This window comes from Gasterosteus aculeatus, chromosome 10 (assembly GCF_964276395.1).
Source record: "Gasterosteus aculeatus chromosome 10, fGasAcu3.hap1.1, whole genome shotgun sequence".
Lineage (NCBI taxonomy): Eukaryota > Metazoa > Chordata > Actinopteri > Perciformes > Gasterosteidae > Gasterosteus > Gasterosteus aculeatus.
Window position 1 is genome coordinate 10,880,600 of NC_135697.1, and position 17,433 is coordinate 10,898,032.

The 17,433-nt window shown below is 41.8% G+C and overlaps 1 protein-coding gene across 1 annotated transcript in view; it reads left to right on the forward strand.

Moving 5' to 3' along the window:
• gabbr2 (gamma-aminobutyric acid (GABA) B receptor, 2) overlaps window positions 1–17,433 on the forward strand; it is a 127,776-nt gene that overhangs the window by 70,749 nt on the left and 39,594 nt on the right. Inside the window, exons 4-11 of the mRNA XM_040188886.2 lie at window positions 3,652–3,753; window positions 7,170–7,235; window positions 7,427–7,615; window positions 8,232–8,474; window positions 12,585–12,645; window positions 15,794–15,874; window positions 16,650–16,800; window positions 17,117–17,249. Of these exons, the coding sequence (XP_040044820.1) occupies window positions 3,652–3,753; window positions 7,170–7,235; window positions 7,427–7,615; window positions 8,232–8,474; window positions 12,585–12,645; window positions 15,794–15,874; window positions 16,650–16,800; window positions 17,117–17,249 (1,026 nt within the window). The remainder of the gene's footprint in view (window positions 1–3,651; window positions 3,754–7,169; window positions 7,236–7,426; window positions 7,616–8,231; window positions 8,475–12,584; window positions 12,646–15,793; window positions 15,875–16,649; window positions 16,801–17,116; window positions 17,250–17,433) is intronic.

Genomic DNA, 17,433 nt, shown 5'->3' on the forward strand with positions numbered 1-17,433 from the left:
ATGTAACGCTTGTGAGGGATTTTGTAAGGCCATGCACATCTCTCTCACACACACACACACACACACACACACACACATATATATACCGTGTGGTGTCATCTGGGACAGAAACCTGTAAACTGAAGCTAGCTCTTCACTTCTATTGTTAGACACTGTTTAATTTAATTTAATGTACACAGTAATCAACATTATTGGGATTTCCAGGCCATCATCAGCCAGTCAGATGACAGACCTGAGAACAGGATTAGGACTCTGTCCTCTGCCTGGAACCCTCTGAGCTCCACTGATTAATTATACACCGCCCACTGATAAATCCAGGAAAAGTTACTCCATCGGTTACCGCTCTCTCTGCGGTCCCTTTCACAGCATCCCCATCTTGCCTACAATCTAAAAAAATTGCTTGGCGGTTTCTCTGGTTCGTGCATTACGCGGTTCCTTCCTGCGGCCATCCGCTGCTGTTCGTTAGAAATAACCATGTAATGCTGAAAAAATTCCTTTTATCTCTTTTCAGTACATCTACATGATAAACCTCACAGACGTGATGATAAGAAGCATTTGCCAACACTTGTTATGTGTGACACTACCAAACACACACGCATGCCGTCACACCCGTCACTGCAAAGACATACACGCTCATGCCTGGAACAATTTGTTAATTATCCGAGGTGAGACCACAGCAGTGTGCTTGTCTGGTACCATCTGAATCATCAAAGCTCGCACTTTATTCTGTCTGGTTGTTGCGAGGGATTGTTGGTTTTGGGGCAAGTGTGTTCGTTTTGGATGCAAATGTAAAGCTCAGGAGGTCATTGCTAATGTGGTGTTTTTGAGTCAGCACACCGACTTCTGTTACAGAATATTGAAGGTGAAACAGTTGGTTCATCAAGAGAAAATTATTCAGCAGCTATTTTGAAATTTGATCGAGCAGAAATGCAGATCTCTTATTTGTATCAAGTGTCAATGGATACGTCTGACTGTTTTTTTTAATCAGTGGAATGGAAGGCAGCCTCCAGAGGCACTGGAAATGTGGGATGAAACTTTCATATTCACAGACAGATTAACAGGCTCACCTTCACCTTTATCCTAACAATCTGTCCTTACTTATGTGGTGACATGTGTGTTTGCAAATTTAAAACAAATCAGCAAATAACTAAAGTCACAAAAATGTGTTGATGTACAAATCTAAATGCATCTGTCATTTTGTCCATCATAAATACTTTCCTATTTTGCGTGCACGTCTTCCCTGAGATGCAGTAGGATTACTTCTTCTTAGTATTTTCTGCAGGGGATTCCCAGGCTGCCCAGCCGATCGAGGGTGTTTTTGTTATGTTATGCAGGAGAGCTGCTCCCTTTTTTCCCTTTAACGCCCCCCCCCCTCGCTCTACCCAACACCCTGACCCCACAAGACTGCAGATGCATTTGTATTTTTCTGCGTCAGTGGCAGAATTGTGAAAAACAAACCACACCACTAAAACCCTCTTGCGACAAATGCTCTTTTTTCATAGGACGTGAATCACTTTGTGTCGCCGGCCTCTGGGATGTTGTGCATGTTTGTGTGTCTCTGTGCCAGAATGTCCTTTCTCGTATCCACTGTATTTGCCGGTTGTTATTCCATTCACCTGTATGCTCGCTCCAACACACCTCAAACACCGCTCTAACCTGCTGCTGGCATTGTGGCAGCCCGGCTTTTTAGATCAGCGCTTCGTGCAACGGGACTGCGTAGCTTGTTCAGACCTCCACGCCAATGTTCCTCAAGAGGAAAACCTGGTTGCATTGATGCCCTCGAGCCCCTTTCCTTTTGTTTCAGCTCAGCGAGCACTACAGTGAGTGATGTACAGAGCGAATGGAGTGGGCAATTGTGCCAGCAGACATTTAGGGACATGAGAAAAAAAAAAAGTTGTGGTTCAATTTCATTGATTTGGTTGCAGCCATCTGTATTACATGAATTGGTTGTAATGAGTCATTTTAAGATTAACAGAAGAAAGTGGTGGTGGTTTTAATGGTAATGATTCCAGTTATTATAATTGGGAATGATTACTACTGTAAACACGTTCACCTGAAATCCATCTTTTAAATATGAAACACAAACCATGTGCGCCTAGAATATTGAAGCTTTTAGTTGCCTTTCTAATAGAAAATAAGGCCTTGTTCAACTGGAGTCTACGATTGATAAAAATAATCCTAACCTTTACCAGCACAAATCCGAATAAAATGGTGTCTATAGAAAATGTATTATCCACTTACATACGTCCACAGTGTCATAGCTAAATGAAAACATGTATTTTGCAGTCACGGCGTTGCCCTCCATCCGTCTTTGAAACTTGTGGAAGTTTATGCTGAGGGAATCGTTTGAGAAGTTTCCATGGGAGTTGCTTTTCCATTGTTCTGGGATGACAACCTCATTATAAATAGCATAAATTCAGTCTTTCAATGAGGAAACTACAAACCCATTTTAAACCAAACAGGGATGAAGTGTCACTCAAGGAACAGTGTTTCTATGTCTGTGTATATCTCATTCACTGCCATAGCACCAAAACGTATTATAAACAACAGAGGAAGCGTTAATATGGATAAAACTAATGGCCCAGGTGCACAATTACAGACAAATGTACTGCACTCAGGGCCTTCAACTCTTACATGTTGTCTGTGCTCGTTTGAGCGCACACCCTCTCTGATGTCTCATCGCGGTCCCTAATGACAAACTCTCAGACGGAGGCGAAGGGGCCGATGGCTGCAGGACATCAGACCAAAAGGCCAAAGAAAGACTAGATGCCATCAGTAATCCTCAGCGTGTACACTTCAGTTTACACAGCAGACATTGTGGCAGGTGTAACATTTAGAATGGCTGCTTTCCACGTAGGTGACCCCATGTTTGCCTTGCTAGATCACCTAAATAAAAGATAGACATCATTAATGTTATCAGTTACAATTTTGCTTTTCCTAATAGGGCAAAGTACAAATATCTGTGGCCTTTCCTATCACTACAGTTCAAGGAGGGACGTCAGAGGGATGAATTCAGGATGAGAGGCAGTTTGATAAATCACCTCAAGCTGGCCATCACTGTGTGGTACCGGCTCCATTCTCCTCTTTCTCTGATCCCATTTCCCACTTTTCATTGAACCGATACATCAAAGCAGATGCGCAGCAGCAAAAGATATATTGCAGATACGTTTAAAGTACTGTGCAGTATATCTTTTATATATCAATGGTTGTTAAAAACTTTTTTAAGATATAATGCTTTCTGAAAAAAACAAAAAACGCGTATTACTTTGACAAATGCACATTGGATATTGTGAATGTAACAAATAGAACAAAAGGCATTTTTGAGAATGGCGGCTTTGATGGTTTTTGGTAGCTAATATGTCTCTGTCATGCTGCGATGTTAAGATACTCTTCTGTATTAACTGGCCCCAAACATCAAATTTTACCTGCTTAACTCAAAATGTTGAATGGCTTGTTTCTTATGCGATAAACATTTGGTCAATACGTGTGACAAGGAACGTGTAGGACAGTTGGTTCTAGCTGGTTCTTTTGAGCCGACAGGCAGGACGTTTCCTGGGGGGCTTCACCCATGAAGGCAGAGCGATGAACACATTACATTGTAGGTCATTGACTCTTTTTCTCTCTCTCTCTCTCTCTCTCTCTCTCTCTCAGGTGAGGAATGATCTAACTAATGAGCTGGAGAAAGCAGATATTCAGATTGCAGATACAGAAAGTTTTTCCAATGACCCTTGCGTCAATGTCAAGAAGCTCAAGGTAAGTGATCCTTCCAGAAAAATTCAATTGAATTATAGAATTAATAAAAATTGGAATGATTAATGGTCACTTTTTTATTTGCATAAACGAAAGAAAGAAAGAAGAGAGACCTTTATCGGGCAAATATTGATATGTTAAACATGGACATGGTGTATATGACGTGCGCATGGAGCAGGTTCAAAGAAATCCAACAGAGACATGATAAGACACAGGCAGAGAAAAGGAACGTCAAGATAAGCTGTCTGTCCTAAAATATATGTGTAACTCTAAATGTTGAGGGCTGACATTTCAAGCTGACACCGTCCTTCCTTGATCAACTCCAAATATTCAAAGCCTTTCACAGCGCTCGGATTTGGGTGGGCGGAGGCAACTCTGACATTGCGAACTCGCAATAGCGGTTTTCTGTCTCCCCCGGCAGCTACGTAGCATGATGAGGTAGACGGTGACACAGATTCCGTTGTGAAAGACTGGTCTGTTTTTTTGTTTTCTGTTGGCCGATTGTGTGTGTGTGTGTGTGTGTGTGTGTGTGTGTGTGTGTGTGTGTGTGTGTGTGTGTGTGTGTGAGGGGTGGGGGGGGACGAGAGGGCCGTGGCGTCACTGTGTGATCCACAAATAGAGCACTTACATCTGTGATCCAGCTGGAATATTCAAAAAGCAGACAGGCATTTAATGCTGCGAGGCATCCAAGCTGCCTTCAACAGCCCTCAGTCGCTTTCTTCCTTTTCATCTTTGTCTTTTCCTCTCTCCTGTTACTGGACTGTGTGGCAACACATTAAAGCAACAGTGCTAGCATACATTTGACAGACCAGGACTTTTCAACAAATTTGTGACTGCGGGTCAGTTAAGGGAACTTGCATTCAACGGAGGACCGCGTGAGAAGAAATGTCCTGAAATCTAAATTAAGTCAAACCCACTTTATTATTTATAATGATTAAATTATTCATCATGCATTCAGAATTGCTACCCCACAGATATGACGTAGCGCATTTCTTTTTAAACATGTTTTGCCTCAGTAATGAAGCTCTTTTTGCATGAAAAAGGAGCCTCCATACATGTATAACTTCAAAATGTTCATATGTAAAACTTGAACTTCTCTTTTAGTGAATATTATATATTATTATTTGAGAAGCAGCTATTTACAATTGTATAATTGGTTTCCCCTTTGAGCTGTGGATGGATATTCGGTTGTGTAAACATCCATATGCCCATTACCTCTATAACCTAATGAAAAATAAAATAATTAAAAAACATTTTTTTTATTATAGAATTGTTATTTTCCGGCTCCAGACACGTGATTTGCACAGATATTTGTCAATTTCATATGATCTTGTTAATGGACACAAGCTGGTATAGCAACAATTATTGTTATGGTTATATTTATTGCTCCTTTAGGATCAATTAACAATCAGACACACCTTCACAGAAATCATCACAAACAGATATAGGGAGATAGTTTAGGTTTAGTGGGGAAGTAGCGACAAATTGCACGTCTGGGAAATCCCTGAGAACGGCCGTCATTAGTAGGTGTGTGTCTCTGTGTGTGTGCATGCTTAATATCCCTCAACAGTGCCTGATCGGGTTATGAGAAACCGTATTACTAAAACCATTATCACATATAAATCAATATCATAAAGATAAAAATAACTGTCACGGACAAAGCAGGGGAGACTTAACACTACCCTCTTTGAAAGCAATTATTGTTATAGTTATAAAAATGCTGAAGCAACGAGGGTGCTTTGGAGACCTGTAGTGAACAAGTTCATCTGTCATTGACAAACACAACACAACACACTCAAACAACTCATTCCCTTGCCCACCAAACCCAGTCTTTTCATGTTTTACCCAGGAAGGGCAGAATTTATACTGATGCTTTGGTTGTGGGCCGTGGCTGGAGTCATTTGGGTTAAGTGCCTTTCCTCCAGTGTAGGACAATGCTTTTGAGAGGCCCCTTGTACTTCACACACACGCATACACACACACACACACACACACACACACACACACACACAGACTCAGACACACTCAAAGTACAACAACACTTAGGGCTCCTTACAAAAGACCACTTTAAATGTCCCAGAATGCTTTCTGGGTTAATGAGAAACCACCAAAGGAGCCTTCTGATTGAACTGCAGGGCTTTCTGAGTTGTTGTGCTCTTTAGTGTGTGTGTGTGTGTGTGTGTGTGTGTGTGTGTGTGTGTGTGTGTGTGTGTGTGTGTGTGTGTGTGTGTGCATCTGCAATGCTAGAATCTATATCATCATTTTGTGATAAAAAAATGCCAGGTAGGTACATTTGTATCCATCAGACGAACAGACAGATGGTTATCAATCATTATATATTTAATTAATCTTTCTGATTTCTAAATATATTACTATCCATTTATAATCCCTGAAATGTTTTGGCTGTTGGGTGTGTGTGTGTAATCGCCTCGAGGAATGTCGGCAATTGGTTGTCCCTTCTCATTTGTGAATACATGTCATGTGGTTGGATGTCCTGAGGGAAGACGACTTCATGACCTGTAATTCATAATGGTTTCTCATTATCCAGAATGAAGGCAGAACACCACAGAAGGTTCATTGAAAACACAGCTGGTGTTTTTATTAAAAGTTGTTTTTAAAAAAAGCTGCGTTCACATTCATTTTTGAAATGAATGTTTTTTTACAAACAGCTTTTCATAGTGATCTATTTTAGAATTAAGTTTCAAAACTACCCAGCTTCAAGTCGACATTTCCACTAAAAGGAAATTTTGTACGGTTATTTTAAATAAATAGCACATTCCGCTTATGATAGACATTTATCACCTCTAGCTTTGTTGAACATAGATTCATCAAACCTGTGTCAGTATTATTGTATTCGATTTGGGTCAATGTTGTACTTCCTCAACATCTGCTTGGGTGAGTGTGTGGGTGTGTGTACATGCATGTGCTTGTGTTTGCACAGTACTATACACATGCATGTGCACACTAAATTACTGTGGCCCTCCCACAGAATGACCATTTTTTCTGAACATTAAAAAGTCCAACCTGTTAATCTGAATGATCAGATATTGTTTCAATTAATGGGTCACAATGTACATCTGTGCTCGTTGGCAAAGAAAGCCGCTCTGTTGTGTCTCTGTTGTTGAAGATCGGAGTTTTGCGGCTTGATATTGCCGTAGCATCTTAGCAGCTGTATTGATGGTGCAGTTGCCCTGAATGAGCAGCTCCAGGGGGAACAAGCAGACAACTTCAATTGATATAAATGCTAACATGTCTATAAAGCCCCGATGATACAAAGTCATAATAAAAAGCATGCACGGAGTGTAATGTAGTGTGACGGGGAAACGGTAATATCAAGATTATAGAAACAAGCCATTTTCAATAATATGCTTGACATTCATGTCATATTTTTCATATTTTCCATTCAAATCTTCTTTCAGGACAACGATGTTAGAATCATCATCGGGCAGTTTGACGAGAACCTGGCATCCAAAGTCTTCTGCTGCGTAAGTCCTTAGCCCACGTACAGTTGTGAGAGAAAGCTGCCAGGTATCTTTTTGTTTGTTATACATTTGTTTCAGTGATTGGGGTCACGTAAAGTAAGAATGATCACACAAACGTTAATCTGCATTTATTGTACAGTATCTCCTGCTGTTATATCGCCTAAACTTACATTGCTTTTCCTGCACCTTCCCAGGCGTACAATCTTAACATGTTTGGCAGTAAATACCAGTGGATTATCCCCGGCTGGTACCAGGGCAACTGGTGGGAGCAGGCCAACAGTACCAACTGCACCACCAAGAAGCTGCTCACAGCCATGGAGGGATACATCAGTGTGGACTTTGAGCCGCTCAGCGCTCGACAGATCAAGGGCATCTCTGGCAGGGTGAGTGATGCCCCCGGTTATACTTCAGTCGTGTGGAGTAATTCGATGTGCCATTAAGTGTTAAATCAGTTTAAGTAAAATGAGTGAAAATGAAAATACAGCACAAGGAAGGTGAATCACCTACACGGAGCTCTTCCTGTGTATGAACATATAAGCGTAGCATCTCCACAAAAAGACACTTTGGAGTAGAATTATTAAGAATGGAAAGCTGGAACAATGACAATAAAACACATGCTGAATTCGGCACATATTTAGTTAATTATTATTACGTTAGTGTCTCTTGAAAGCATAGCTTTTTAATGTAAAATGAAGTATAATATGGCTTGAAAAGTAAAACTTTTATATTTTAATCCGTCAAACCAGCTAAAAATGTCCTGGAAAAGTACTGAAAATTGATCCCTATTATCTATGCGATTAATGTGGTCGAGATTAATGCAACAATTTTTTTAATGCAACATATTTTAACGTTTAAGTTAACGTACCTTTGTTTACTTCCGGTCTACTTCCAGAAGTAAACCGAAAGTAACACCAATAATAGTGTGTTTAAACCATCTAAAATGAATAACCTTTTTAAGCCCATTTTCTCTCTTTATTAACTTTTTTACCACTCTGTCAGACCCCTAAGGACTACGAGCGGGAGTACAGCCGAGAGCTTCAGCAGAAAGGTGTGGAGGCCAGCAAGTTTCACGGCTTTGCCTACGATGGGATCTGGGTCATCGCTAAAACCTTAACTCGCGTGATGGAGCTGCTCCGGGTAAAACATCGGCAGAACACCTTCCATAACTTCACTGTGGATGACCGCGAAGTGGGGAAAATGGTGCTGGACGTCATGAATGAAACCAACTTCTTTGGTGTTACAGTAAGTAAAGCAGCCAATTGCTTTTTTTTGAAGGATATGGATTATGTAATAAATATGGCACAATCGGATATATTTGGTGTATAAATGGGGTTCTCTTATCACACGCTTACTTGTGGAACCAAAAGGATACTGTCTAAACACTCCTTTAAAAGACATTTACATGTGTACGCAGGACAAATGTTTTTGATATATGTAATGTATGTAATATATGACAAGAAACACACAGCCATTAATTACTGATCTGTTAAGGTGAAAGCGTGGTTACAAATAAATAACCAAAGAAGTTGCAGATTGGCTGTACTGGAGTATTAACCACTGAGACTGAAGTGAGCCTGGAACGTAAGAGACAAAAGATAATATAATGGAAATACAGATACATTGTAGTTTTAAACAGAGCTTATGAAAAGAAAGAAAGCGAAAATAGCTCTGAGAAAGTCAGTTACACACTTGTTTTATTATGATAATGTCCTTGTAGGTGTACGTGTGTTCCAGCACTCTATCAAATCCTCTCAACATTCGGCGCGCCTTCGCTCTCTCCTCTATCGGCACAGAGCTACTCAGAGCTGCTGATCAGGACCCGGCTGACATTGAGTCTGTCTTCAGAGTCTCCGGGATGCAAAGCCGTTGTATATTTCCCCCACGTTTCACAGGCATCACACAAATAGATAATGAAGTCCCGTCAGGTTGTTTGGACATACGAGCAATGTTGTTCTCTCGAGTCGTTGATATTAATATTGATTCAACAAATGTTTCCATCAGTAGTGGAAAAGGTCCTTTACCTGAGTAAAATGACTAATGATACTAGAGCGTATGAATACTAACCTACAGGTAAAAGTCCTGTATTCAGATTTCTAATGTGAGTGTGAACTCAGCAGGAACTCTACCTTGGTTTACTTTGGACCCGTGGCAGCCTGCATTGATGTCCCACTGTGTGAATGAGCGGGCGGCTCGCTGCCGCTATGTTATGATGAAGTGATGACATACGTGTTGAGGGAAATTAATCAGTTGATTTTGAGAGACTACTTTTGCACAACAAAAAGAAGTAATGGACACGGTAGTAATTTAATCGGTTTTGTTTTGCTGACGTCCCAAAAAAGCAAAAATTCTCCTAATAGGCGTGATTATTTTTTGAAAACCACAATTCCGTTTTAATCCTGCTTTATACCTAATTGGTTTGAAAAATAATTGGAACAAGAACTCAGAGGAGATAGTAAACAATACGTGGTTGAAATACAGCTGCATTGCAACATAATTAAGTACACCTTTGAACCCAAAGATGTGTTGACTGTGAAAGCTGTTCTTTTATCTGATTTATGAAATCAGATGAAGTGTTCCCTGCATATAGCACACACTTTGTACCCACGCATGATAGACACTGACGTAGCAATTTCCCTTCCACAATGCAACCATCCTTTATGCTATTTTGGTATTCAGATTTTAAAACGGGCTATTACACAACCTCCCTGGTTGGCTCGTGAATTGCAATGACTCCTACCGGGTTTCCATTAGAATAAATACCCTTGGTTTAAATGTGTGTGTGCTTGCTTGGTGATATGGGATCATACCTTGACATGAGCCTTGTGTCTTTCCTGATGTCACGATTTTCCGCTGTGGGTTTGTGTAAACGCACACGTCTCATGGGAGCAAACCATGTCTATTCTGCACTGATCCTTTCAGCAGCAGTATCAGCAGGGGAGTGATCACTGAGGGCTCCACGGTATTGATCTGGGCTCTAGTGAAAAAAGAGCCGACATTAGTTGGGGGAGACTTTCAGAACACAGAGAGGGTAGCTTTTGGAACTGGGATTTACCCTAGAAGGCTGACGGGAAGAGACACAGTAAATTGGGATTGTTACATGCACCTGTTCTTCCCTATTAATGAGTGTGTACGTGTGTGCATTACCATTACATTCACATTAGCAGGGTTTCTGACCCCTGAACGCCTAAAAGAGATGTCACACCTGCAGCCCACAGACTGACAGTTCAATTGACCTTGGCACACCTGTCGCTGACATTCTCATCTCCTCAGCCAAAGTCCTACCTGACCGCCGCTACGGTCTCACCTCAGAGAGACGCATTCAAACACACACACATGCCTACAAGCCCGCATAGACATAGTGCTTGCTCCATCAGCCGACATTGGGACTGAGGTCTGAACATCCTTTGACTAGTAGACACGGGTCAATACACTCCGCTAAGGAAGCTGCAGAGGAGCATACTGCCTTGCAGAAAGAGGGCTTTAAAGCAGCTCCTTTGAATACTGGCCAAAGGAGGTTAATCTAATCTGAGTTGCACAGAGATTTATTTGCAATTAAGAATATAAGAGCAACTTCCTCCGCATAGGTTTGATATACTTTGCATGTTCTCTTAACCGTGTATACGCTTGAAAGAACTGCAATAATTACACACAAGCTGAATACGGTTTGTGTTTGTGAAGGGCAATGATTGTGGCAGTGCTAATTCAAAGCATGATTATAAAGCTAACAAGTAGAAACTTTGATACAGTACCAGTCATCACAGGTTAAAGTCAAGTTCCCCCGTTTTCATTCCTTTGATTGAAGGTGCACTGCCCTACTTACGCTACAGGCATTATTTCATAACACCGTAGTAAACGGGGGTGTGATGAAGGGAACTCATTAGGGTTGACTAGTCAGATTGACATGGGGTGTGAAACTGTTATTAGGGGATCTGTTGCATGAAGGCAGCGCCGGAGGCCCTGTGTCTCAGAAGTAGCTTGTTCTGCTCACACAAATGCATCTTCAGGGATGGGGCCACATGCATCCCAATGAGCATAATGTGACAACATATTGCATGCATGCACATTGACATCAAAGATGACACACAAAGACTGGGATTCAAACAGAGCGGTGGGATCCTGCTACTTCAAAGCCTGCCATCTTTTTGAGGCCAAATAGGCTCTCCAGCTTTTTTCCCCACATTCCCCCCTCAGCTGCCTTTTAATCAGCTAATGCAAATGCTCCATCACCACATATATTTATATTTACAGTACCTGTCAAAGGTTTGCACTCACTTTTTCATTGAATTGAATGAGGAAATGTGTTCAAACATTTGACTGGTACTCTGTATCTATCAATCGGGCTGCATGCCGGTCGATCCCAGTCTCCACCCTCACCTGTTCAGTTAGTTAGTCAGTAACATGTGAACCCAGTTAAATGTCTAGTAAGGCGGCTCTGTTAGCAGTTGGTTGGCTGAATTAATTGAGCAGTCTTCGAGGATGAAGAGGGCGAGACAGAAGGGGAAGGAGAAAATAGAACAAGAGAGAGGAAGATTGAGAATACATGTGAGAGATAAAGCGACCGAAGCCAAATTGATTTGAATACGTCTTAGGTTATTGCAACAAAGTCAATCTGCTTTTGTCTACCTTGTCTGGGTTTGACAGACGCTGCCTGACTTGAAATTGCTGTCTGGTTCCTGTGGAGTTTGAATCAAAGACGTCCAATTGTTTTGTTTTCCCACAGGGTTGTCGTCGGACTGAAAAACATCTTTTTGGGGAGAGGTTAATATTGCCAAAAAGAATATAGAATAAATACCTCCCAACATTCATCGACTACTACACTTTTTTCTGTAAAGACTTTCTGAACATGTACCAATGCTGCTGCATGTGAGTAAAGTTGAATCAAGCAGCCTTACTGTTTTAAAGATATTAGCAAACAAATTTGCTCAAAGATAATTCTGAACATTACAGGTCATTGAGCTGACACTTTTATCCAAAGCGACTTACATTGCGTTTTTAACCCATGGATTTTACCATTTTGCCCAGGGAGCAATTACGGGTTAGGTGTCTTGCTCAGGGACACTTTAACATGGGACATGGAGCAGCCCGGGGCTTGAACCACCAACCTAGCGGTTCCCGGTACACCCTGTCTACCCCTTCGCCACGTCAACCCATTTATGCAGCTTGTAGTCAAATGGGATGCAGTGTGGGCAGGAGCCAAGACTCAGGCCGGCACTGTGCCCACTAAAATTACCTTACGCTGCATCTCCTTAAGCAGAACAAAATGCTATTTTCAAGTATGTATTATATAAATCTATTTGAAGTTAAAGGAAATGCGTTTGCGATGTTTAATGTGCTTTTGATTTTTCTTTTTAGGGCCAAGTCATGTTTCGGAACGGTGAGAGGATGGGCACAATCAAATTTAACCAGTTTCAAGGTATGAGTGACACAGATAATACCCAGATTAAACTGTCTTGATTTTCTGTTCTGGTTTTGCATAGTGTTTTGTGTATATTGTTTACATCCTTTACTTTTGGCTTGTAAAAAAAAAAACCAATCGTTTCAAACATAAAACCTGCAGCCTTCTATTCCTGCTCATGAGACTCCACTTGTTGGAATTAGAATTAGTTCTACAATTTGTTTAATTCTAGCCACTGCACATCTGTGTTCAAGAACACCTGCAATTGTTTCAGAAATGTGGGTTAGCACAATTCTTTTTGAAAGCCAGATGGCTGCCACGATAATGGATCCTGACCAAAACAGCTTAGGAAAAGAGTCATACAGTAAACACAGGAAAGGGAGGCTGAATAATTTCAGTTTTTACGTTGAAGGATTTGTACTCACATTCATCTCATTGTTGTTTTTCTAAAGAGGTCGCGAGTTGAAAAATAAAAAACTGTTTTAGACCTTTTCTTGTGAATAAAATCATCCCCACAAGTCTTCATGTAAGGAGTTGCCCTACACTCCGTGTCTGTGTGGGGGCAGGTTAGGTAAATCTAAGATTTGAAAGCGTAAGGCCCACGGCGCTTCACTGTGCTTGATCTCCTCCACGGCGACACAATGTCTGGACTGTGAAGGCTTGTAAATAAAATGGAGTCTCTTTCCTCACAGTATCACCCTGAGGTTATTTTTCAGCCAGTAGGGCCTGCTGAGTGGGAGAATAACCAAGAGATTGCATCTTGATGCGGGGGATTCCCTGCTCCCAGCCTCCCCTGACTGTATGTAGCACACTGCGTGGTGCTGTTCAGTCCTCTCTGCCTAACCATCTTATCTTCCTCAGTGCAGAGGGGCTTGATCCCTCTGGCTGCATACGTCACACTATGTGTGCGTGCGTGTGTGTGTGTGAGTGTGTGAGGGAGAGTGTGCGTGCAGAAAGCGAGTGCTTGTGAACATGCTGGTGTGCATGCCTCCATTGGTGTTTGCACAGTAGTTGCTGATACTGTTACAAGGCTCACTGGGGTTTGATGAAATAGGAGACAAATTGGTTTATAGCTATTTCAATGTTTTATATTCAACCAAGACAAAGTCAGTAATCAGTAAACAATTTTTTTTCTGTAATCATTAGTATTCATTAGAATGTATGGTCAAAAATAAACAGAGCATAATATTGTCATCCACATTAAAAAAAACATGACTATGCAATTTAATGTAACTATATACAAAATAATCATGCTAAAACTCTTAAACTTTGGGGGATCAAAAACGTCCGTATTCATTGCTGCTGCTAATTTAATAGGATGTTTTAGAAAGGTATGTTGATGCTTGAAAGCTTGTGTATTAGTGTACTCAGTGTGTGCGTGTGTGTTTGTGTCTGTTGGCATCAGTGATGTGGCTCTTGGATTGTTTGATGTCTTATCTGTCAAACAGGTCCTTTTCCGTAATGCTTGCAGACACGATTGTGTGATTGAGTGAGAGGTTAACCTATTTGCCTGGCTGGTGATGGCTTATCCGTCTCAAGGGTTTGCCAGCTTTGCATAAACAAGAAAAGTATCATGTCTAAATTACGGCGGCATTAGGGCACTATATATATATATATATATATATACAGCTTCTTCGTGATTTCGATTTATTGACTTTGATTTGTGATACAGATTTGCATCTTTCCCTTCTCTATGTCTCTCTCTTCCCTGAAACGGCTCTTCACTGTGTCTCCAATGCACACCTTCCACAAACAAATTCAAACCGAACCCCTGTGCAACATGTATCTGTCACCAAAGCTTTCGTGCCAAAGCTTTATTACACCTCCTCTGTCCCTCCTTAACCTTCACTGCATCACTTCCTCCTCACTTGTTAAGGGTCAGGAATCTGTCACCCTTTTGACACACCCAAGAGCCTGGGCGGGTTGGAGAGGAGAAGAGGGACAGCCCGAGCTTGAATATTTTAGAAGGCAGTGATCCTCAACGTGACCCTATCATCTGTCCTCAGACTCTGATCCTCCACTTACCCCTGTCAGCCGTTCTTATTCCGGGGCCTCAATGGCTCTTACTCCCACTGCCTCTCATGAGGATAAGAGATACCTCGCTACCAGAAGTCTCGGAACACAGCAGCAGTCCCTCTGGGTACAGATTTTAAATCAATGGACTGGTAGATAAGGAAACATGCCATTTGTGGTTCTGTCAGAAGACGAGAGTTTCAATGATACAACTTTGTGTCTGTGGGTAAAAGGTTTGGATATCTGGAGCTTGGAGATAAATGCTATGATTTACAAGCAACAACAAACTTAAGAGGACACAGACATTGCAGCCATGACCCCGTCTCGGCAGGCCTCGCCCTTGGCTTTGGCCACCGCGTACCAGACGCCGATGTAGGAGCGAGCGGAAAGAGGACGGACGTGTAGAAATGAGGAAGTACGTCCTCTGCCTGGCCTTCTTGGTGATGGAGCTGTTGTTGAGCTTCAACTTGAGGTCCTGGGTTATGATGGAGATCAGGAATGGTATAGAATAGTATTTAACCATGTCAAAGGGAGAGTGTTGATATGCCATCCCTTCTACTGTTTAGGTCCTAACAAAGGACCACGGCAAACATGGTTATTGACCCCTGTGACGTGCGTTTAAGATAAACTGATCTCGATTGTGCGTGCAGAACGTGGTATTTACTGTTTCCGTCTATTATTTTCACCATTCACTGACCCTTTGATGCCAGTGCTGGAGATCAAACGAGGGGAACGCGGTGGCCTGCGATGCTGCATAAACGGATGTTATCTGCCGTTTTCCTTGTCAAGGACAATGCGGCTGCGGAGTTCAATAGGCCTACACAGTGATAACGGGGATAAGCAGAGAAAGATTTGTGCATGCACACTAGACCAATGCAGGTTGTCTTTAGTGCGACCGTTTATCATCACCATTTAAAGTGCTCTAAAGGTATCTCCAACAAGTATTAATATCTTCTAAAAATGACTCCCGATATTGTACACACAGCTGTGTAAAAGTTGAACAATCGTCAAAGCTAAAAGCTATCACGATCAGTGATATCTGTAACATTTCTCTCAGACAACCCTCGCAGAATTCCAAGTAAAATAGCCACCAAGCCATCGAAGCATATGAATCAACTTAGTATGTGTTTATGTGTGTGTTCTATTTGAACAGAGGGCCATGAGGTGAAGGTGGGCGAGTACAACGCAATTGCTGATGTCCTGGATCTCATCAACAACTCCATAAGGTTCCAAGGTATAAAGAGCACCCTGTGGGTGTCTGAGTGCATTTTGTCTGTGACTTCAGTGCTCACTGAAGACAAAAAAGATGTCCTGATGCATCTGATGTGTGTTTATATACGTGTTTAAGGACAATCGCTTAGCTGCTCTGCACTTTCCTCCGACAATCACTTGCTCACTTAAACCCAAACTCTTTCCAAAACAAATATACACTCGGAGGCGTGCTCAGACCCTACCACCGCTGTGTGTAGGGACTCGCGCCACTCCTTTACCGCTCTAAACCGTCCTCCATCAGCTAAATTATTTAACCATCCATTTTTAACTCCACCCACGTTGTGTTGGCATACTTAATAATTTGTTTAATCCCCCTCGCTATCCCTCCCCCCTTTACCATCCCTCGATCTTGTCGGCCTTCCCCCACCTTCAGAAACACTAGGACTGTACCATCTAAGATGCTTGTTTCTACATCCCTGAGCAGAGTAAGTGGAGATGCGCATGACGATGCCAATGCAATCGATTTAGAACACTGGTGGAAGAAAAATAGAGCAAAAGATAAGAAAGGGCAGGAAGCGGACTGTGGTGCATTAAGATGCCTCCAATCGCCTGGGGTAACTGAGGAATTTGGTTTCAGCCACTGAATGTCTGCTGCAGTGTTGCTATTTTGTGGTTTGAATGAAGCAGGTCCTGGATTGTCAAGGTGAAAAGAGGCAGAGAATGATTAATACACATAAATGCCCTGTTTTATACATTTCTTTACTCTTGAACAAAGACTTGTTCCATCCTCTTAAAAGGTCTGGAGCCTCCCAAGGATCGTACGTTTGTGCGTCTGCAGCGGCGCCACATCAACGTACCCCTGTACAGCATCCTGTCCACCATCACCATCCTGGGCATGCTCATGGGAGGGGCCTTCCTGTTCTTCAACATCAAGAATCGCAACCACAGGTCAGCATTAAGCATGAGGATGGAGTGAGAGGTCAGACGAAGGCCTGCTTGTAAAGTTGAAATTCATAAACTTATGGTGCAGCGGAAAAGTAAATGGTTGGTGTCAAGTTAAAAGAAGGAATTATTAAAAGAAATCGTAGGGAATTGAATTGAATAGAATACTGAAGCTTGAGAATGATTATAAACCTTCAACTGATTTAATATCACTACTCAATATCAAACTGTTTTACTCTCAAGTATCACTCTTGATTAGGCTCTTTCACTTTTTTATGCTATTTTAATGTATTCTTTTCTAATCATCTGTTCTCTCTTAAAGGCTAATCAAGATGTCCAGTCCCTACATGAACAACCTGATCATCCTAGGAGGCATGCTCTCCTACGCCTCTATCTTCCTGTTTGGCCTGGATGGAGGTTTTGTCTCCGACAAAGAGTTTGAGACCCTCTGCACCGTGGGTTCCTTCAACTCTTTTCATGTTTGCATAACACAATAACAGATTTACTGCTGGACACTGCTGAAACCTTAAGCATGTGCACTATGCGACCGACCATAAGTGAAAACGGATTGAATCTCTCTGTGGCTCTGTAGCTGGCATGGAGCACATTAAGTTTCTTCCCTTGGGCAGCATTACTGTG